This window comes from Calliphora vicina, chromosome 4 (genome assembly GCF_958450345.1).
Source record: "Calliphora vicina chromosome 4, idCalVici1.1, whole genome shotgun sequence".
In the NCBI taxonomy this organism is placed as follows: Eukaryota; Metazoa; Arthropoda; class Insecta; order Diptera; family Calliphoridae; genus Calliphora; species Calliphora vicina.
The window spans coordinates 41,356,704-41,381,274 of NC_088783.1; the positions used below are offsets into that span (position 1 = coordinate 41,356,704).

The window sequence follows — 24,571 nt, forward strand, 5'->3', positions numbered from 1 at the left end:
AAGAAAAAGTTTGTGTGTTTTATTGAAATGTTATCGAAAATTTAAAAATTAAAATAATTTTTACTTAAACTCAACTAAACCAAGTTTAGGTAAACTCCAGTTAAGTACGTATTTTTACATTTTCCAGCTTGTTTTAGCTGGAGATTATGATACATGGGAACATTTTAGTTAAACTTAAGATTTTCATATTTAAACTTAACTTAAATGAGGTTTAGCTAAACTATAGTTAAGAAAAATGTGGTTTGTTTTATTTAAATGTTCTCGAAATTTTAAAAATTAAAATAATTTTTACTTAAACTTAACTAAACCAAGTTTAGGTAAACTAGAGTTAACTTGTTTTAGTTGGAGATGATGATACATGAGGAGATTTGCAGTTAAACTTAAGACTTTTAGATTGAAACTTAACTTAAATCAGGTTTAGTTAAACTATAGTTAAGAAAAAGTTTGTGTGTTTTACTGAAATGTTCTCGAAATTTTTAAAATCGTAATATTTTTCATCTAAACTTAACTAAACCAAGTTTAGGTAAACTCCAGTTAACTAAGTATTTTTTCATTTTCCAGCTTATTTTAGCTGGAGATTATGCTACATGAGGAGATTTTACTTAAACTTTAAATTTGTATATTTAAACTTAACCTAAATCAGGTTTAGCTAAACTTTAGTTAAGAAAAAGTTTGTGTTTTTTATTTAAATGTTCTCGAAATTTTCAAAATCAAAATATTTTTCACTTAAACTCAACTAAACCAAGTTTAGGTAAACTCCAGTTAACTAAGTATTTTTACATTTTCCAGCTTATTTTAGCTGGAGATTATGATACATGAGGAGATTATAGTTAAACTTAAGATTTTTAGATTTAAACTTAATTCAAACCACGTTTAGGTAAACTTGTTCAAAGAATTCTTTTTGTCATCCTTGTCAGATTTTTATCACATTAATTTGTAAGGGACTATTACAATTTTTCTTGATTAATATTGAAAATTTTTAGAGAAAAGTGTACCGTACACTTAGAACTGATAGCTTGAAGAGATGTAATTTCTTACTTTTCTATTCTTACATGTTAAAAAAAGGCTAGCTAATTTCATTATTGTCTTTTAAAATCACCATAAATAGCTTTTAAAAGCCTATAATTACAGTAAGTTTCTTGCTTTTCACATAAATTACAGCTCGTAAATGTCTTTTAACACAAACTAATATTACATTACATTATTTACTCTACAAGAGTTGTACTCTTGTAAAAAATAAAATTTAATTTCAATGTAAATACAAATACAAATAATAATAAGTAATAAAAGCCCATTTTGCTGTTCACAGGAAATAATTAAAAAGACAAATAAATAAAACCATTCTTGCAAATGTCGTTCGTTCTGTGTGTGTCTTGTTCTAAAGCAAACAAAGGAGATATGTTCATATTGAAGTAATGAGTGTTGCAACAACACAACAACACATTGTTAGCAGACAACAAAATAATCAAATAAAGTAAACAACACAGAGAAAAAAAACAAAGCATACAACAAACTGACAACATTTTTAATGCAACAGATGAATCAATGAACTAAAACAAATTATTTACAAGTTCCATGTAATAAACACAGACAGACATCACCACCACTATTTAATGTTAAAGGATCAAACCAGCAGGAGGAGGAGGAGTAAAAAGAAGGCAGTTGTCAAACACTAATTGCAAAAAAAAACACAACAAAAATGGCAAATGACATGTATGAAGCAACACCATACTCAGGCTCAATATCGGCATTAATACCACCACCACCACTAGAAAACAAACACAACTACTTACATTACTGCACATCAGTGTATCACATGCAGTTACAGAAATGCAGCAGCAGCAACAGACAAATGTAAACAATAAGGATTGCATGCTCTTACTCAAATGTACTCACATTAAAACACACACGGGTAAGCACATGTGTTTGCATATGTATAACTGAGAATATTGTATGAAACTGTCAACAATTGAAATTCCTATGGATGATGATGAATATATAAATCCACTTAAGTCTCACACGTTGTTAGGCGGAATGGGGTAGAGGGATTTCTAGTGAGTGCAGCAGGAAAGAAAAGAGCATTCAACAGTAAACCATATTGCACCCAGAGACAGTATTTAGTATGTACATATTTATGCAGTCATATAATATTGAATAATTACACTCAGAGAATGTGCTTAGTGATAACTAAGGATTTTTTAAAGTATTTTCCTATAAAAAATATTGCGTATTTTTTAAATTTTCTCAAACTTTTAAAAATCAACACATTTTCTTGCTAAACTTAACTTAATCGAGTTTAGCTAAACTCCAGTTAACTAAGTATTTATACATTTTTTAAATTGGTTTAATCTGAAATAATAAGCCCAGACGTGATTTCAGTTAAACTTATCTTTTTAGATTTAAACTTAACTTAAACCAAGTTTAGGTAAACCTGAATTCAAAAAATTTGTATAGGTTTTATTTTAAATTTCTCGAACTTTTCAATAGTAACACTTTTTTCTCTTAAACTTAACTTAATCGAGTTTAGGTAAACTCCGGTTAACTAATTATTTTAACATTTTTTAAATTGCTTTAATCTGAAATAATAAGTCCTGACGTGATTTCAGTTAAACTTATCTTTTTAGATTTAAACTTAATACAAACCCAGTTTAGGTAAACCTGAGTTCAAAAAAATGTTGTAGGTTTTATTTTAAATTTCTCGAACTTTTCAAAATCAACACCTTTTTAACTTAAACTTAAATAAAGCAAGTTTAGATAAACTCCAGTTAACTAAGTATTTTTACATTTTCTAGCTTGTTTCATTTTAAAAAGATAAGCCATGAAAGAATTTCAGTTAAACTTGACTTTTATAGATTAAAACGTAGTTTTAAACACGTTTAGGTAAACTTGAATCAGAAAAAATTTTGTAGGTTTTATTTTAATTTTCTAGAACTTTTTAAAATCAATGCTTTTTTTACTTAAACTTAATTTAACCAAGTTTAAGTAAACTCAGTTAACCAAGTATTTTTACATTTTCAGCCTGTTTCATTTTGACAAAATGAGACATGAAATGATTTCAACTAAACTTTTATCTTTTAGATTTAAACTTAATTTTAACGTTTAGTTAAACTTTAACTTGAAAAAATGTATGCATTATATTTTAAATTTTTAGAAATTTTCAAAATTAACTTTAGTTTACATAAACTTAACTAATCCAAGTTTAGGTAAACTCCAGTTAACCAAGTATTTTTACATATTTAGCGGTAACCACTTTTTCTTGAGTGCACAATAAATAACAAACTTTTTTTGTTGCAAACAATGCCGCAATGAAAGCCATTTCTTTAAGCTCTCTTCCATAAAATACAATTATAATGACACTGCAGATGACTGTCACACACTGACTGACTAAATGGGCTGGGTTGTATCCAATTGAAGCTCCCTAAAGCCTAGCTATTCGCTGTGCATTTATAAATGTGAAAAAAATAAAATTATGATAGAAACCTAACTGCCACATGTGTTGTGGTGCATCATACTGTGATGCTACACATAACGCCTGCCACAGCTGACAGACTGACTGTAACACAGTTTAACTGACTTGACTGCCTGTCTGTTAGGTTGGCAGCCAGCTAAACTGTGATTCTTTGCTGTGGCATAATGATAAATTAAATTTTCACTTCAATACGAGTAACAACAACACTGCAGGTTATTGCAGTTTAGTGTTTTTCTAATGCACTCTTTTAATAGAATTTTTATGGTTAGAAAAAAAATATGATTAAAATGTGTTTAAAGAAAAAGGCCTTGACAATATTCATATTCAAATGTATGCAGGCAGACGAGTAGAAATGTACATAAAACAGGCATGTTGATAACAATATTAGGAACAAAAATACATTTATTTTCTCTTTAAGTATCATTGAAATAAATTTACACTCTCACACTCACTTGCTGTGGATTTTTTTTCATTCTTTCTATAAAATATACCTCCAACAGGGGTTTTTGTCATTAATACATACAACAGGCATATACTGCATATTTATGTACATATATCCTTTTTTGTTTGCAAGTATGTACGTTATTGCTTGTGGTAGTGCTTACTAAAAGCAGGATTTTTAACTCTGTACCTAGCAATTCTGGTGTCTGTCGTAGTGGTTTTAGCTTGCTTTCATTTTAAATTATAAATCATTTAAACTTAAGATTTTTAAATTTAAACATAACAAAATCTGGTTTAGTTTAACTTAAGTTACGAAAATTTGTTTACGTTTTATTTTAATATTCTCGAACTTTTCAAAATTAACACTTTTTGCACCTAAACTTAACTTAACCAAGTTTAGCTAAACTCTAGTTAACTAAGTATTTTTACATTTTCCAGCTTGTTTTAATTTTAAATGATAAGCTATGACATTTTTTTCAATTGTTCTTATTTTTTTATGTTTAAACTTTGTTTAAATCATGTTTAGCTAAACTTTAATTACGAAATTTTTTTAATCTTTTATTAAATTTTTCTAGAACTTTTCAAAATCAACACTTTTACTACTTAAACTTAACTAAACCAAGTTTATGTAAACTCCTGTTAACTTAGTATTTTTACATTTTCCAGCTTGTTTTAATTTGAAATGATAAGTCATGACATTTTTTCAATTTTTTTATATTTTTTTTATTAAATTTTGCTTAAATCAATTTAGCTAAACTTTAATTACGAAAATTTGTTAACGTTTTATTTAATTTTTCTAGAACTTTTCAAAATCAACTCTTTTTGTACTTAAACTTAACTTAAGCAAGTTTAGGTAAACTCTAGTTAACTAAGTATTTTTACATTTTCCACCTTGTTTTAATTTAAAATGATAAATAATGAGATTTTTTCAATTGTTCTCATACTTTTTATTTTTAAACTTGGCTCAAATCACGGTTAGGTAAACTTTAGTTAAGAAATTTGGTTTACATTTTATTTTAGTTTTCTCAAACTTTTCAAAATCAACACTTTTTCCACTTAAACTTCACTAAACTCCAGTTAGGTAGATTTTTTTACATTTTCCGACTTATTTCATGTTGAAATGATAGGCCTAGGAACGATTTCAGTTAAAATTATATTTTTTCAATTTAAACTCAATTCAAACCTCATTTAGCTAAACTTTAGTTTTCAAAAACTGCATATATTTTATGTTAATTTTCTTGATTTTAATTGTTCTAATATTTTTTATTTTAAAATATTGCTCAAATCACGTTTAACTAAACTTTAGTTAAGAAAATTTGTTTACGTTTTATTTTAATTTTCTAGAACTTTCCAAAATGAACACTATTTACTCTTAAACTTAACTTAAGCAAGTTTAGGTAAACTCTAGTTAACTATGTATTTTTACATTTTCCAGCTTGTTTTTATTTAAAATGATATGTCATGACATTGTTTCAATTTTTCTTATATTTTTTAGGTTTAAACTTTGCTTAAATCATGTTTAGCTAAACTTTAGTTAAGAAAATTTGTTTACGTTTTATTTTAATTTTCTCGAACTTTCCAAAATGAACACTATTTTCTCTTAAACTTAACTTAAGCAAGTTTAGGTAAACTCTAGTTAACTAAGTATTTTTACTTTTTTCAGCTTGTTTTTATTTTAAATGATAAATAATGAGATTTTGTCAATTGTTCTCATACTTTTTATTTTTGCTCAAATCACGTTTAGCTAAACTTTAGTTAACAAATTTGGTTTACATTTTATTTTAGTTTTCTCAAACTTTTCAAAATTAACACTTTTTACACTTAAACTTCTCTAAACCAAGTTTAAGTAAACTCCAGTTAAGTAGATTTTTTTACATTTTCCAGCTTGTTTTATGTTGAGATAATAGTCCTAAAAGTGATTTCAGTTAAACGTATACTTTTTAAAATTTAAACTTAATTTAAACCTCGTTTAGCTAAACTGTAGGTGGAAAAAACTGCATATATTTTATGGTAATTTTACAAAATCATAAAAATCCAAAAAGACTTCATTGTCAGTATCAACACAAAAGGGTTTTTCATGATAAAATACTGTTAATGAAACTTTTCCAACACATACACCTATAACTGGCACTTAGTTTTGTAATACAGATCGGTAGAGGGAGGGAGGAAGTGTAAAGGAAAGAGCAAAAAGTACCTTTACTAAATCTATTAGAGTTTCAGCAAAAATTATGGCAACAAAAACTGTAATGGAAATAAAAACAAGGACATGTTGTGTGTGTATTTTTTATGGCATATTAAAACATGTTGTGGCATGTTTAAATGCAGTTTATATGTTTTATTTTGCATGTTATTTCTAAGTGTTGCAGGAAAATACAGTGGAGTCAGCAGCAATAGGACATATTAAACAATAGTATTGAAAAGTTAATCAATGTTGTTAATACTTTAACAATAAGTACTAATCTAGTAGATTAGAGGACAGTCACTACTGAACTAACTCCATGTAATGCATGTTCTTGCTAAGTAATTTCTTATTTATAAAACATGTTATCACTCATTAAATAACATTTTATTTGACGTTATAAAAATGTATTTTGCCTTAAAGGACATCATGAATGATGCAGTGAAGGCTCTTCATAGTTTAGACCATGATGTTTATTAGAGCAGAAACTAAAGCAACAATAAGTGGTTCTAAAAAACAAAACAAAAAAAAAAGAACAAGGAAGAATTTTTGTTTAAGTTTTCCAAACTATTTTTAAAACCAACAAACTCAAAGCCGTACCAAACTAAATACACAGATACTTGTTTTATTTTAGAAACATAAAGAATTTTTACCTCAAGTTTATTGTTCCTGTTCCTTGCAACAGAACATTTATTTTTAGTCTTCATGTTTTTCCTCTTTCGGTCATAAAAAGACAGGAAACTTATTGCAACTGGCACGTATTTGGTTTGTTCTTTATATTTTTTGTTTAGTTTAATGGACTTTAAGCACATACAAAAGAAAGTTTATGTTTTAAACTAAAATACAACTTGGCTTTAAGCCAAGTAAGTGAATAACTATTTATTTTATTCCAAATAAATAATACACTATATGACAATTACATCAAATCAAATACCAACAAAAATAATACAATAGGAAATGCCAAAACATTTTGTATATCATTTATAAAATTTTCCATTATATTTAATGAGAATTTTCGTAAGAGATCCTTGATGGATTTTAAAGATTAAAATCTATAACAATTCCTTAAGCATTCGATAAATCCTTGAGGTTCTTTTCTCCATTGTTTCTTTAATTAACTGGGATTGAGTGCGAAGGACCAGCATTTTGCCTATTTGTCTGTTGGTTTGATTTTTAACATGTCAATTGTTATTTGTCAAGTTTGTTTATATGTTCATGTGTGCCAGTGTTTTTGTTATTTTAAGGACGTTTGCTAAGGATATTTGATATGATATGTGTTGAAGGATGTCATTGTATGTTGTAATAAAGATATCACTACATACTCATCCTATGGGCATATGTCTGTTTGTTACAATTTGATATTTGTTTCTATTTTATTTTCCTTATTGTTTTTGGTTTAGTCAGCAATTTCCCTTTCTGAGGAGGTTTTAAATAATGAAAATATTTAAATAAAGGATAAATTAGGGTGACTTGTGTTTATTGTTATTATATACTTCAACTTCAAGTGATTAAATTGTATATCTTTAAGATCATTTAAACCATATTGTTGTTGACAGTAAGAAAGTGGTAATAAATTAAAAGTAGCAACAATATTTATTAATTTCTGCTTATCATTTTTAGATTTAAACTTAAGTCAATCTATGTTTAGTTACGAAAATTCGTTTATATTATATTTTAATTTTCTTGAACTTTTCAAAAACAATACTTTTGCCACTTAATCTCAACTAAAGCCAGTTTAGCTAAACTCCAGTTAATGAAGTATTTTTACATTTACTAGCTGGTTTTAATTTGAAATTATAAGCCGTAATATTTTTTCATTTCCGCTGATCTTTTTTAGATTTAAACTTAATTCAAACCAAGTTTAGCTAAACGTTAGTTACGAAAATTCATTTATATTTTATTTAAATTTTCTTGAACTTTCCAAAAATAATACTTTTTTCACTTAAGCTTAACTAAAGCAAGTTTAGCTAAACTCCAGTTAATTAAGTATTTTTACATTTTCTAGCATGTTTTAATTTTCAATGATAAGCCATGACATTTTTATAGTCATAACTATTTTTGATATATTTAAACATAACTTAAATCACGTTTAACTAAACTTTAGTTAGGATATTTTTTTTAAATTTTTCTCGAACTTTTCAAAAACAATACTTTTGCCACTTAAGCATAACTAAAGCAAGTGATTATCTTTTTTAGATTTAAACTTAACTCAAATCACGTTTAGCTAAACTTTTGTTAGGAAAATATGTTTATATTTTTTAAAATTTTCTCGAACTTTTTACTTAAGCTTAACTAAAGCCAGTTTAGCTAAACTCCAGTTAATGAAGTACATATTTTTACATTTTCTACCATGTTTTAATTTGCAATGATAATTCATGAAGTTTTTTCAATTATAACCATATTTTTTATTAAACTTAACTCAAATCACGTTTAGCTAAACCATAGTTACGAAAATTTGTTTATATTTTATTAAAATTGTTCAAAATTAATACTTTTGCCACTTAATCTTAATTAAAGCAAGTTTAGCTAAACTCCAGTTAACTAAGTATTTTTACATTTTCCTGCTTGTTTTGAAGTTTCTATGATAAGCCATGATATTCGTTCAATTTTGCTCATATTTTTTAGATTTAATCTTCGCTCAAACCTAGTTTAGCTAAACTTTAGTTACGAAAATTGGTTTATATTTTATTTAAATTTTCTCGAACTTTTCAAAAGAAATATTTTTGCCACTTAAGCTTCATTAAAGGCAGTTTAGCTAAACTCCAGTTAACTAAATATTTTTACATTTCCCAGTTTGTTTTAATTTTAAATTATAAGTCATGACATTTGTTTAATTATGCTTATATTTTTTAGTTTTAAACTTAATTCAAATTTATAGATTATTTGAATTTGCTGAAACCTTTCAGAAACAATACTTTTGCCATTTAAACTTAACTAAAACAAGTTTAGATAAACTATGGTTAATTAAGCATTTTTATTTTTCGAGATAATTTTAATTTTAAATGATAAGCCATGACATTTTTTCTCTTGTACTTGATTTTTTCATTATAACTTAACTCAAATCAGTTTTAACTAAACACAATAAATACATGGAAAATTTTTTAAAATTTTGTTATTGCATTTTTGATCTCCTGTCATGTTTATCACTGAAATATATTAAAATCCTTTCAGTATGTTGAAGTTTTTTTGGGAAGTTGTTAAAATTAACTTCCAAAGTTCTAGAAAATATGCACTTACTTGTAATTTGAAGTGATACAGATGTGTTCTTTTTTAAAATTTATGATTTTTTTTAAGAAAACTATGGACTGATGTCAGACATTTAAAATTCTTTATCTAAATGAAAAACAAACAAGGTCCTGCCTAAAAGATTTTATTTTCATTTATGCAGTTTTATCTTCTTAGCATTAATCCATAATAAGAAATTTAGTTTTCTTTAAAAATTTCGGATATTTTATTACACCTTTCTATTAATAATATCTGAAATTATCTCTAATTAGTGACGTCATAAGAATGTCAATATAAAATGTCATTGTAGACAAGCAATTGCCAAATTAGTTGCATCGCGAACGTCTTGTGTATTACACGCATTATTTGGGCAAGTAATAAAAAGTGAAGTTATAAAATAAAAAATACATAATCAAAGTGTTAATAAAATTGTGTGAATATTTTTAAAGAAATTTATTAATAAATATTAAATTAAGTTTATCCAAATAGCTAAAAATTATCACATTCTACTATAATTTAAAGGTTTTCTTTAACATTCCACTAAATTACTTCTAACCACCATATTGTTTTTCACAACAAAAAAACAATAAAATACAAAGATTTTACAAAACAAACATAAATGCAGTGACTGCGCTGTTTACCTCATCAAAGGAATTCGTTAATATAACGGTTGGTACTCCTTTGTTATTGTTTAACTACAAAGAGATGTTTGTTTACTTTTATCAAAGAGAACAAAAGTGACGTCACTGCGTAATGCATAACTAAAAGAGTTGTTATTGTTTTTGCTTATTATTACTACATACATACATATTTATTCGCATGTAAAAACATGCCTGGTGAGCTGTTAAAAATAATAACAACAACAACTACATATATTTATTTACATTACTACAGAAGTTGAGGGCAGAGCAGTTACTTTTCTTCTAGTTTTCTTTATTATTCAAGTTCGTGGCTTAAAGAGTGCATTAAAATGTAAGAAATCTATAGAATTTTAATTAAATTTGTGTTATTTAATGAAAATAAAGTGTTTATTAATGAAAATATAAAGTTTAGTGTTCAATTAAAATGTAAATGACCTGTTTTAATAGAGGAAATTATTGAATACTACCTATAATAGCAAAAAAAGTGATAGTGAAAAGTGAATTTAGGAATATTGGTGTTGCGGTCTATAGTAAGCATCTTTACAGCAGAATTAAAGGTAAATTTTATTTAAATTATTATTTTTTATGTAAATGAATGGAGTTATTGAAACTCCCGATGGAGCAATAATACTTATAAACACTTTTTAAATCTCATCAGAGACCTGGGCCGACTATATTTCACGGCGGCGGCTCAAAGTCTGCTGCCAGCCGATTAAAGAAAAATTACCCAAATTGCTAAAAATTTAAAAATAAAAATTCCGATAATTTTATAATATTAATAAGAAACTTTTACTAATAACAGCGGTTATTTTCAAGCCGATTTAAGCTGAAACAATTTCGGCGGCAGCTTTTAAAATTTATCGGCGGCTCGGCTCAGCCGGCTTGCAGTCGTTCGCCACATAAACTGTGAGGGATTCATTCCGAAGGTTGCAAATTTGTTATCATGTTCCATTTTGTTTACTTAGAAGTTGTTTTTTTTGCTGGCTTATGTTATCCTATATCTGTCTATACCTGATACATTTTTGTCATTTGTCGTTTATCAAAATGGTTGTCTAGATTAAAAATTATTAGGTATAGTCTCGATTTATTAGTATTATTGTTAGTAATTTTGCTCAGACAACTTTGTCTTGACAACAAACTTCATTAATTGTTATGACAATTATATGTCAAGTATAGACAGGGGATTATGAATCCTAATATTGATAATTTAAAACCAATTTTTAAATAAAATTATTAAAGGATTTTATGAAACTGGTTGGTTACATTTTGACATTCTTAATACATTTCCATAATTCTTTGTCTTAACTTTGGTTTTCTTATTTTATTCTCACACTCGTTGTTTTTCTTATTTACCATAAACACTGAAATTGACAAGATCATAAAAAAAGAAAATAAAACTTTTTACGCCTTTTTATTAAGCAAATACAAAAAAAAAACATATTACAAAAGTTTTCCAACAAGAAAAAATAAATAAAATTTAAAAGAAAATATGATGAATTTCCATAGCGTCACCATGAAAAAGGAACATGAACGAACATGTGTTCAAAAGGCAAATACATGATAATATTCAAGAGATGCCACAACTAAAACAACAATAACATTGGCAAATAATGGAAAAAAGAAAATCAATGTTTACACAGACCAAGCCAATGCATCACAAACTAACTTCCCAACCCATTCAATTCAATTCGCTTGTTAAACATTTTTTTTAAAGAAAGAAATGTATGGTTGATTGCAACAGCAGCAGCATCTTTAAAAAATAGCAGCAACATTTAGCAAAACATCAAATAAACTTGTATGTTTTTTTATTGTTTGTTGAATTTATTTGTTAGCTACTGTAAAAAAAAAATAAAAATAACAAGACCTTAAAACAACAACCAGCGAACTACTGGAATTATGCTGATAATTCTGACTGACACACACAAATTTAACAACATTTTAACTAACGTACAATACTACATATAATGGAACTGATGGAACATTATGAAAAATTCAAGAGGGGGATCTGACTGCCAGATGCTTGATGAATATTGTGTTTTTTTTTCTCTGTGCAACAACTCTCAGAGGCCCATAGCAGAAGCATTCAGCATTTCACAGATTTAAACATTTATTTAATAATAAATTTTGTGTTTGTTGTTCAATGTTTATCTTAGTATTCACACTCAACTAATGATCTTTACCGACGGACTATAGGGGCTTTTCATTCAGACATACTACACATACAAACATATTGGACTTTTATACACATTCATCATAATGTGCAACTTGCTGGGGCAGTTGGTTGCAGCCTCAAGAACGTGACCGAACAACCAATCAATTGTTATGGGAAATAAATTTAAAACAAATAGTGGTTGAGGTCTTTAAAATGTTTGGTTAAATTATATTGATGAAATTAAAGAAAACCTTTGTTTTTTTTAAGTTTGGAATTGCTGGGGTTTAAACTTGATTATTGGGGAAAACAACAAGGTAGACTCAATATAATTCACATCAGCTTTCGGAACAAAACTATTAATATATACTAACATCAAGAAGGGTCAAATATCACTGGTGGACAGGCACTAACCTTGCAAATACCATCTCGGAAAAGAGTAGAGAAAGTAAATGTATTGACTCCAAATGTGATATTAAACCATTAATTTTATATTGGTTTTACTATATGATTAATTCTGACTAACAGATCAATAGCCAAGTAATCTTTATAGGACAGTAGTTGCAACCCCTTTAAAAAGACAGATATAGTGAATAGTCATTAGCTAAGTATATAAAGAGTACTACCTCGATAAAATCAATCCTAAAATTCTCTTAAAAATTACAGATCCATATAAAGTAGGGTTCCTATTCGAGAAAATTTTTAATAGAAATTTCTGTATTTACAGTTTTATTTTAGCACAGATTTATTGTGATTTGTTGCCAATCGAATGATTCGATTATATCCATAGATTTTTTAGTTGTGTTAACCGAATTTATTGATAATCAAATGATTTTCTGTTACTTGTATCGTATCGCTAAAATATTAATTCTAAACATGCTTACATCACCCGATCCAGGAACTAATCAGTACTAAAATGGCTAGAAGCAAAAATATCATTCTGACTAGCACAACTTTTCATCCAATCATTCACATAGAATCGAAATAGTAAAATCCAGAGTAGACCCAATATGTGAACAGGAAATTGACTACTCAACAATTGAGGACCTGGATATTATTTAGATCTCTACTGTCCAAATGAACTCTCCTGTGGATATTTGCAACCTAAATATGCTACACGCCTCAAAAAAGAGAGAATGAATACATTAAAGAACCTATAACGGTATTTGCTATAGCTTTTGTTAGTTTTGTTTTAATATTTGAGAAGTAAAAAGATATGGAATACATGACCACATGTCATACTTTACTCTTCAAAAAAGGAATACTCGTGATTTTCGTAATGGCACGCTTTCAGTAGATTTTAAGCCACGTAGCGTTCATGAAAAGACACAGGATGGATCGCTGTTTACACCGGGAATATCCTTGGTCCTTCATTTTTCTAGAACACCTTGGTTAACACGGTTACTGTGTTTAATGAGGAATACAGAACAGAGCATTTATTTAATTAATTTATGAATTGAGACTGAATGACTTGTGGTTCCAACAGGACAGTGCAGCTGCACTCATAACTCGGGCGACTATGGACATTTTAAAGTATGCGTTTCAGGTTGTGATCAGGAAGATCGCCGATTTTACCGCTTATACTTCTACCTTGGAACTTTTTTTTGAATTAACTACAGATTCTCAAAGCTCTGAAAAAGAATAGCCAACAACTTATCTCATGAAATGCTAGCCAAAACTATTGAAAATCGTGAAGAAAAATCCTTAATGATCACCAACAACTCTGTATACAGCTCAAGTGGGCGCGACCCACTTGAGCTGTATACAGAGAGACTCAAAAGGGAGTAAACACCACAAATTATTTGATTTTTTTTTTTAAATATTGAAAATCCTAAAATCTATCAATCGATTAAAATTTAAAAGTTTCGGTTTGTTTTAGATTGGGCTGAATAATAGATTCGGTTCTAAAAAAAAACGATTTAAGTCAGACTATAATGAAATCAAAAAATTCACAGGTGTTTACTCTCTTTTGAGGCTCTCTGTAGTTTATAATAGTTTTTGGAGCCTATTGTTTCAAAGGGAAGTGGCTTTGTTAGAATTTGCACTATCTGACAAGTTCTTATAAAAGGAAGGAGAGAAGAAATGCATACATACATATCAGGAAGGCTCTACCATGAATAAAAATTTTCGGATGTTCACAAAGGATCTCCGAAAATGCGGAAAAATGTTTCCGGGAATATTTTTTGATACACTTTTGTCTGGAATTTTTTTTAACGTCTTCAGATTCATTGTGATGACCAAATTAATTGACAATCGAATGATTCCATTAGATAGGGCTGAACAATAATAGTGGTTTAAATTTGTTTCTATACAATCTGATTGGAAAAATTTCTCTTTCGAAACAATTTAAAAAGTTTTTAATAAAACAACAGAATTTATTGATTTTAAACCGATTAAAACTACGAGCATGACAAGACCAGTTATTGTATTAGAAACAATTAAACAGTTATTTTATACGTCTTTTAAAACGCTAGTAAAAGTGTATGAAGAAATAAAATTGACTGCTTTTATACCCTTCACCATGAGTGGCAAGGGTATATATAAGTTTGTCATTCCGTTTGTAATTTCTACATTTTTCATTTGCGACCCCACAAAGTATATATATTCTGAATCGTTATAGATAGCGGAGTCGATATAGCCATGTCCGTCTGTGTGTTGAAATCAACTTTCTGAAGCCCCCAAATAACTTACATACACGAATGATACATCAATATCTCCGAAATTCTTCCGGCTCGGTTGCTATTTAAAATCGAGAAAATCGGTCCACAAATGGCTGAGATATAAGGAAAAAACCAGGACAACCTAGATTTTTGACCTATTTTTGACCCATATCTGGATTACTAAATCATTAATATAGACAGCATGGATATCTAATGATAGATATTTCAAAGACCTGTGCAACGACGTATATAAGACCATAGTATGTTGGACCTACAATGGGTCAAAATCGAAAAAAATATTTTTTAACCGGAATTTTTTTTTTACCAACATTTTTTTTCACTAAATATTAAAAAAAAATATAAAATTTAAAAAAAAAAAATTAAAAAACAATTTCGAAAAAACAAATTTAAATTTTGTTTACCTAAAAATATTTAAAATTTATATTTTAAAGTATAATTTGGTGAAGGGTATATAAGATTCAGCACAGCCGAATATAGCTCTCTTGTTTGGTTTAATTTAGTATTAAAAAATTCCCGGGAATTCCCGGAAATGAGAATATTTTTTAATTTTCTCCCGGAAAGCTTAAAAGGCCGGGAAATTAGGAATCCTACTTAGAACACATTGCATTTTGGCCACATATTTGGTTACTATACCAAACCGGGAACAAAACATCAAAATTTATAGAAATAATTTGAAGTCTTACATAAAGAGAACAATACGAAAGAATTAATTGCAGCATAGAATCACAGGCATTTCAATTAATGCTGTTTTATAGTTGGTCTCATTATTCCCCTAAAGTCTACCCCTTTTTTGAATAAAAAAACTACGAATTGATATTAAATGTATGAATACATAAGAGTAAAAGTTCATTTTTATTTATTTTAAACAAGGGGTGATCAAACAAAATTATCTCCAAAATGAACATGAACCAAACAAAAAAAAACACAACAAATCTTGTAAACTTTGCCATAAAACGTTCACCATTATAATGCCAGCGCACATTAACTATAATTCTTTTGATAACAAAAACATTTTAACAGCTTCTAATTTAATGTTTACTAAAAAATTTCATTTTCTAATTTCAAAAAACTACAGCAAACATGTTTGAAAATGAACAGTTTTGTTAGAACAAAGAATTAGGGAGTTTAATGTTTATGTTTTAACAAAGAAAACAATGGAAACATAAAGAGATTTACATCCTCAAAATTGGGGGTGTCTGTATGTTAATAAAAACAACACCTTGTTGTAGTAAATAAATATTGCTACTGTTCCATACAAATGTGGGATTTTTTTAAAGAAACATTAAAAGAAATTTTAAATAAACAAAATATAAAAGAAAATGTTTCTTTTGGACAAAAACATAAACAAGCATTTCCGTTGTTTTCCTAAAGGTAGACAAATTTTTAGTAAAATTAAAAAGAAAGAAGACAGTAACTTGTTCCGGGTCCGTGAAGAAATAAAAAATTGCATTGCAGGGAGAGCATCACTTCTGATTCAATGAATAGTAATGAAAAAAGAAGAACATTCATTCTAAAACAAATATATCTGAAATTCAAGGGCAATGATGACATTTATCACTACTTTTGAATTGTAAAATCAACTGCAAGTTGAACATGACTTTTCCTGATGAGTCCTGTCTTTGTGTTTAACTTAATTGTCCTTTGATTGTAATGACATGCTGTTAGACATGATGAGTTTTCTCATCAAACTCAAATTTATTTGTTATAATTTCAAATTAAAAGACATTGAAACCTCCATCAAATTGTATTTATGTACATCACATGTCAGTCATTGCTATTGCATGGCAAAGTTTAACAAACTTTTGCAAATGGTATCCTAGATATGAAAACTGTTATTTGTTGTATTATTTATTATACCGCATTATTACTGCAGTGTCTATTAAACTGTATAAAAACATTTCTTTCATTTCAGTAAATTTGAATGCAAAACATTTAATGTTACTTTTTCATGGCAGCTTTAAATTGCCAGTAAAAAAAGTTCTATTTACAACAAGAAAGAATACGTAGGAAATGATATTACCATGACCTCAGAATGTTTATTTTAGAACAAAAATTATAAAATGATGTTGTGTTTTAAAGCACTTATTTTGAATGCTTAAAAAAGGACATCATTAAAATTATTATTTCATTACTTAGGAGCACAACTTCCTACTTAAAACATAAGAAAAATCCTTCCGTAAACTAACCTGTGTTTGACATTTTACCCCTTCTTAGGAAGTTGTTTTTTTACTAAATTGGAATTCAATATTAAGAACAAAAAAAACTTACCTTGCACAATGCCACACCCGTATCCAAACGATCCATAAAATTTTCTGCATTTATTGTTAATTCCGGATAAAGTGTGTTCATCCATTCGGCTAAATCTTCTTTCATTGCTTCCAAATATTCTTCACTTGACTTGAAGGGTCGATATGGTCGCGCCTCGAGCAACGCCATTTTGTTTTAATTTATTTGTATTTAGTTTTTTACTTTTAAAAAATAAAATGTTTTAAAATTAAGGCAAGTTTGTTTAGGTTTTATTGTTTAAAACTGTTTTGTTTCCGTTGTAAAATTAAAGTATTCTTTTTGAGGATTAAAAACAATTGAAAAAATTGAATTGGAAATTTTTGTTATTTTTTTTTTTTAAGTAAAACACCACATATTTTTGTTTAAAAAACTAAAACTAATTTGATGGCAGCAGTTTAAAGCCATAACGTTAATTGGTAGGGGAGGGGGACTAAATTTTCATAAGGAAATGAAAATAAAACTGGGATTTTTAGTTTTTGTTTGTATTACGAGTAGAGACAACGTTTTTGTAAACTGTAAAGAAAGAGAGAAAGAAGAAAATTGTTTAATTAAATTTGAATAGAATGAAATATGTATGTTTAATATAATTAAAAGTTTGATAATTGGTTAAGGTTAAACAAAATGTTTGGGATATTAAAGAATTCGATAGGAGTTTTTTGACTATTTTGACAAATGTAAAATATTAATTTTTGGCGTAAAAACTGAGTTATCGCGTAGAAATTTAGTTTTTGTGTAAAAACTGAGTTTTTTGTGTAAAATCTACGTTTTTGTTTAAGTCTACGTTTTTGTGTAAAAAGTACATTTTTTTTTAGTAAAAACTAAGTTTTTGTGTAAATCTACGTTTTTGTGTAAAAACTTTGTTTTTGTGTAAAACTACGTTTTTGTGTAAAACTAAGTTTTTGTGTAAAACTACGTTTTTGTGTAAAACTACGTTTTTGTGTAAAAACTAGGTTTTTATGAAAAACTATGTTTTTGTGTAAAAACTATTTTTTTGAGTAAAAACGGTTTTGGTGTAAAAACTATGATTTTGTGTAAAAGCTATGTTTTTGTGTAAAAGCTATGTTTTTGTGTAAAAACTATGTTTTTGTGTAAAAACTATGTTTTTGTGTAAAAACTATGTTTTTGTGTAAAACTTTGTTTTTGTGTAAAAACTTTGTTTTTGTGTAAAACTACGTTTTTGTAAAAAAACAACATTTATTGGTAAAAATCTACGTTTTTGTGTAAAAACTACGTTTTTGTGTAAAAACTACGTTTTTGTGTAAAAACTAGGTTTTTGTGTAAAAACTAGGTTTTTGTGTAAAAACTAGGTTTTTGTGTAAAAACTAGGTTTTTGTGTAAAAACTAGGTTTTTGTGTAAAAACTAGGTTTTTATGTAAAAACTATTTTTTTGTGTAAACACTGTTTTGGTGTAAAAACTATTTTTTTGTGTAAAAACTGTTTTGGTGTAAAAACTATGATTTTGTGTAAAAGCTATGTTTTTGTGTAAAAGCTATGTTTTTGTGTAAAAGCTATGTTTTTGTGTAAAAACTATGTTTTTGTGTAAAACTTTGTTTTTGTGTAAAAACTGTTTTGGTGTAAAAACTATGATTTTGTGTAAAAGCTATGTTTTTGTGTAATACTACGTTTTTGTGTAAAACTACGTTTTTGTGTAAAACTACGTTTTTGTGTAAAACTACGTTTTTGTGTAAAACTACGTTTTTGTGTAAAAACTAGGTTTTTATGAAAAACTATGTTTTTGTGTAAAAACTATGTTTTTGTGTAAAAACAATTTTTTTGTGTAAAAACTGTTTTGGTGTAAAAACTATGATTTTGTGTAAAAGCTATGTTTTTGTGTAAAAGCTATGTTTTTGTGTAAAAACTATGTTTTTGTGTAAAACTTTGTTTTTGTGTAAAAACTTTGTTTTTGTGTAAAACTACGTTTTTGTATAAAAACAACATTTATTGGTAAAAATCTACGGTTTTGTGTAAAAACTACGTTTTTGTGTAAAAAGTACGTTTTTGTGTAAAAACTACGTTTTTGTGTAAATAAGTTTTAGTGTAAAAACTACGTTTTTGTGTAAAAACTACGTTTTTGTGTAAAAACTAGTTTTTTATGTAAAAACTACGTTTTTGTATTAAAACTACGTTTTTGTGTTAAAACTACGTTTTTGTGTTAAAACTACGTTTTTGTGTTAAAACTACGTTTTTGTGTTAAAACTACGTTTTTGTGTAAAAACAAAGGTTTTGGGTAAAAACAACGTTTTTGTGTAACACTACGTTTTTGTGTAAAAACTACGTTTTTGTGTAAAAACTACGTTTTTGTGTAAAAACTTTGTTTTTGTGTAAAAACTTTGTTTTTGTGTAAAACTACGTTTTTGTGTAAAACTACGTTTTTGTGTAAAACTACGTTTTTGTGTAAAAACTACGTTCTTGTGTATTAACTACGATTTTGTATAAAAACTACGTTTTTGTGTGAAAACTAAGTTTTTGTTTAAAAATTACGTTTCTGTTAAAAGCTACGTTTTTGTGTCAAAACTAAGTTCAGCGTAACAATCGCGTTTTAATGTGAAAACGGAGTTTTTGTCTGGAAGCGCACGATTTTATGTTGAACCTGTATTTTTGGGCAAAAATAATGTTTTCAAATAAAATCCGAATTTTTTGTATAAAACTCGAATTTTGACTGACAATGTTAAATCAGATACAGAATACAGTGACAACCTAGAAAGTATTTCTGTGACAGATCTGTGCAAAATGTAGATTAATTGTAAATTGATTAAATTTTATTTAACATTTTTCCTTTTTTATAATACAACTTTTTGGTTTTGAGGGGGCGAGAATTTCCTTTCGGATCCACGCCTGATGTAGACCTGCACTCTAACTGTTAGTTTTAATTTTTATTTTCGAATGAGTCATGAATTTCCGTCTAATATTTCCATTAACATTGACAAACTAATTTGTTTAAAGACGATCAATTAAAAACCTGTATGAAGTGTTTCTATGTTTTTGAAAATTAATTGAAAAGAGTCATTTAAACTTTTTTAACACCATGTAGATCGGCATTCATAGCTATCAGGAACAAACTCGATCATGAACATGAATGTAAGCGAAAATCGTTAAAATTGTCAAAACAGGAACAAATTGGGGATTATGCACTTAAACACAAATATAATTTGTTTAATATTACATTTATTAATGTTTTGTTTGAGCCGACCTCTGATGTACTAGATCCATTCAATTGTTTGGTAGCTTCAGACTTTGAATTGCAGATATTTTTTTACAGAGCGATTTCGTTGATTAAATCATAAGCGAACTATAAGTTATATTTTTACTCGTATCTTCTGTTAGTAAGGATACACAATATGAATCATGTATTGAAGAAATACAAATGAAATGATAAACATTGATTCAAACGCCCTTATATTGCATGGTGAATGGTGTTAAAAAAAGCTCATCAAATTGCAATTATCCTTTCCCTAGAATTTAATTATCAAAAACAAAGAAACACTTCCTTCAAGTGTTTAATTGAACTCCTTTAAACAAAATTTCTTTGTCAATGTTAATGAAATTTCGTAGGAAATAAATAACACCCCATCATGACATTGCAAAGATTACCAGGAAATTCGTCTGCAAATAGTAAGACTCCTTCGAAAGTAAAACAAAAAGAAAAGGAAACTAACTGTTAGACAGCTGTCAGCCACGATTGAGGGGAAAATATATGTATGCGTCACAATTTCCATAAACAAATGCAAATTGTATCTGAACACAGTAAATGCTCTACTAACAAGTAAAAATAAATTTCAATACTTCTAGGAAAACGAGCAGTTTTCACTTTACTTTGACTGTCTCACTCACAAACTTGAAGGACAAAGTTAAAGTTAAAAAAAGAACAAAACTACTTGCATAGAAATTGATTTTCTCATATCCTTTTTTTAGAAAAGACTCCAGACATGGCGTCTATTAAATTTAAACTTGTCTTATGAAAGTCGTCTGTTCATTCTTGGGCGCTTTTGTTTAATTTAATTTGAGTTTTTTTTTCTTAAGACTTTAGGATTTTTCTAGTAGCGACAACTATATTGATTTCTTTTTTAAATAAATTGTAAAAGTTTGGGGGGGGGGGCTTGAGTGTGAATTTATGTAAATGTCAATGTGAATGCCGGGGATTAGTTTTAGTTTTTTTTTCACTCCCTTTTGTCCTTGTTATATGTTTAAATTCAAATGCAGTCTAGGAGCAGCAAATTCATTTTTATAGAGTTTATTGTTTAACATATTGTTCTATTGGCTGGAAGTAAAAAGTTAAATGGTTGTTCAATTATTGCCTCAAATGTCATTGACAGTTGAGTTGAAGTTGAGCAGCTTAAAGGATTAAAGAACAAAGGATTTAAGATAAATCATTGAAGAGTAATCACAAGGGAGTAGATTAAATGTAGTGTATATGTGGGAGCAAAGTTTCCCAATAACAACCCCGCTGGGGGAAATTTAAAAATTTGTTATATTTATGAAAATTTTGTAAATTTATCTATTTATTGAAACATAATGTTTCGAAATTGTACTTGAATTCAAATATAACGATTTTAAGGGCTGATTTAAAAGTAGCATAATGCTTTCAAATAACAATGCTGTAATAGTAAACTGTAACATATCTGTTACATATATAAAGCTTTCAGTTGATTTGATCGTAAGTTGGCAACGCTGCATTCGAATTCGAATATTCAGTTAAAGAACATTGTAGACAGTACACCACAGATGGCGTATGTATTAGTAAGATCTAGAATATTCGAATTTTGACAGTTAAAGAACAATCTAGAGTGCAGATGGCAGTGTTATAAATTGTGGCAGAGGTTGTAGTCGTGAGTCAGTTTATCAGAGACGCTTTTCGAATAAACATCAACTGAGTGCCTTAAAGTGTGTTGTGTTTTTCAAGTGAATTCGTGTACATTATAAATTGTGTCTGTATTTCTGCGAATTTACAAACGTGTATAAAAACCATTGAGTGACTATTTAATTCTATTGTTGTTACCATTTTCAAACTACTAGACTGCTTTTATTTGCAATCAAAAGTATCCGGTTTATTTAAAGGAAATAAACCAACGTTTTGAAAAGGTTAAAACGTAACAATAATTTTCAATTCAGTTCTTTCGATTTGTGACTAACCAAAACAAAATCATGAAGAAGTAATCAAAGCATACAAACAACAATTGCTTCATTGTCAACTGAAAGTTGACTAAGGCAACAACAAACCAAGCCAAGTTGAATTAGAATACAATACTGGAAAAGCTCGTAAACTTCAATCTAGGTTAGGTTGGGTTATGATTCCTTTTCTAACTTGATATTCTGATTCAATAATATCCAACCAATCCTCTAATATCAGCAAGGTTTTGCAAGAAATCATTTTATTTAAAATCTGGCCCTGTTCTCTATGTATTTCATATCAAGTAAATGATTATTCTTACGTATTTTAAATATGTTTAGCTATACATACGCACTAAAATGCAATGATTAAGACTTGTTTTAAAACATTTCAATTAAATTTCCCATAAACATTTGTGGCAATTTATCTACACAAAATGTAGAGTAATTAATTTTGTGTTGATGATGAATTTCCAAGACTAATAAGAATTTAGTTAAACATGGAATTTAACCAATGACTACATTTATTTCTTTATTTATTCATTAAATTTATTTAATTTGTTTAAGGCGATATACATATCTGATGGTTTAGATCTTGCCAAGTCAACCCAACCAAGTCATTAACCAAACAGATCTCACTCACTTTCGCAAATGTGTGTAAATAAATGATCATTTACGGTTAAATAAAAATACAAGACATGTAAAAAAGAGACTGATGGAATTACTATTTATTTATTTTGTGAGTTGGCCAACTTGGGCTTAATTAAGATCACGTTTGTTCCACCGATCGTTGGTTCATTATTCATTTTGTTAAATTTTTGTTTGCTCAAAAGTGTTTTTGTGGTTATATAATAATTTGGGCAAATCTTGTGCTTATTTTAGCGGATTCATTTGAGGTTTTGCAAAATAAAACCAAGCAAAAAATGGTTACAATTTAGTTTTAATTCCCAAAAAAAACAAAAAAATAGTTTTGTGTATAGGAAACACATAAATGAAATGAAACAACGTAAATGTAAATGTTTACTTTTGCCGGTATTTTATGATCATTTTTTTTTTGGTTGTAAATGTGAGAAAATTACTGTAAATATCTGTTTTTTTTTTGGAGAAAAATATTTCATTTATTTGTTAATTTATTTATTTATTTACGTGTGTGTAGAGTTAATTGTTTGTACATCTGAAACGTTTGAGTTTATCAGAGATGTTTTGTATTGTTTTCATTCAAAATCTAAAATATAGGTTAACAACTGGGATTTTTTTTCATTTGAGGTTTATATGGGTGTGTTAAAATTAGTTTGTTTCTGTGGTTTTAGTATTAAACTCACACAAAAAAATCTCAGATATTTAAAGATTATAATACAAATATGTGTTCAATAGTCGTATATTAAAAAAACATGATCAAATTGTAGGAGTTTATAAATAGGATGTATAGATCTATATATGTAAGCATTACTCTGTACTTTCAAATCTAATTAAACCAAAACATATAATTCATTGAAATTCCTTAATTTTTAACATAAATTTGCAATGATACAGTGTTTTATTAAACAGATTTCAACATGCCTAAATATCACAATTCAAAAGTGAATTGTTTATATAATATTAAACACATAAACTTTCAGAAAATAAACTTTAAATTAAAATCTTCAAATTAGGAATTATTTAACAGCCCTACAAGATTTACATTACACATGATCAACGCATGTCATGATCTTCAAACACGCTTGGCATGACATCCAAAGGCAATGCCAAACACACATCAAGTGTAACAAATAAACTTAGGATTTAGGCCTTTAAATTTTTAATTGTCAACACTTGCAGTGCCCTTCCAACATGCTCGACATGACATAAGCAAGGAAGTTCAGAAACAACTCAAGTTTAAATTAAATCCTTCAATATAAATTGTTTATCTAGGCGACAAGTGTCAAACCGAACGTTGTGAACTCAGGTCGTGCTCTTCCAACATGCTTGGTATAACATACAATGGCAATGCCGGGCACAAGTCAAGTTAATTTTGACATATTTTAAGTACGAAGAAAACACTGAGAATTCAAATATTGATATATTTAACTGAACAACAAGTGTTGCATTGAACAGTGTCAAATCATGCCTTTAGAGTTTGTGTAACAACTAAGTGAAATGCTCTTTTGTTTTAAAAATAGACTTGTATTAAATTAAATTTTTATTAAATTTATGTGTAAAATCCTTGGTTGTTTGTAAAAATAACCTTGTGTAGAACAACTTTTGTGTTAAAACAACGTTTTTGAGTAAAAACAACGTTTTTGTGTAAAAACTACGTTTTTGTGAAGAAACAACGTTTTTGTGTAGAAACAACTTTTTTTTTTGTAAAAACAACGTTTTTGTGTAAAAACTACGTTTTTGTGTAAAAACTATGTT

The 24,571-nt window shown here is 27.8% G+C and overlaps 1 protein-coding gene across 1 annotated transcript in view; it reads right to left on the reverse strand.

The window, feature by feature from the left end:
- The window catches only part of pigs (pickled eggs), a 278,343-nt gene that overhangs the window by 117,507 nt on the left and 136,265 nt on the right, over positions 1-24,571 (reverse strand). Inside the window, exon 2 of the mRNA XM_065507898.1 lies at positions 17,054-17,584. Coding sequence (XP_065363970.1) covers positions 17,054-17,221 — 168 coding nt within the window. The 5' untranslated portion in view covers positions 17,222-17,584. The remainder of the gene's footprint in view (positions 1-17,053; positions 17,585-24,571) is intronic.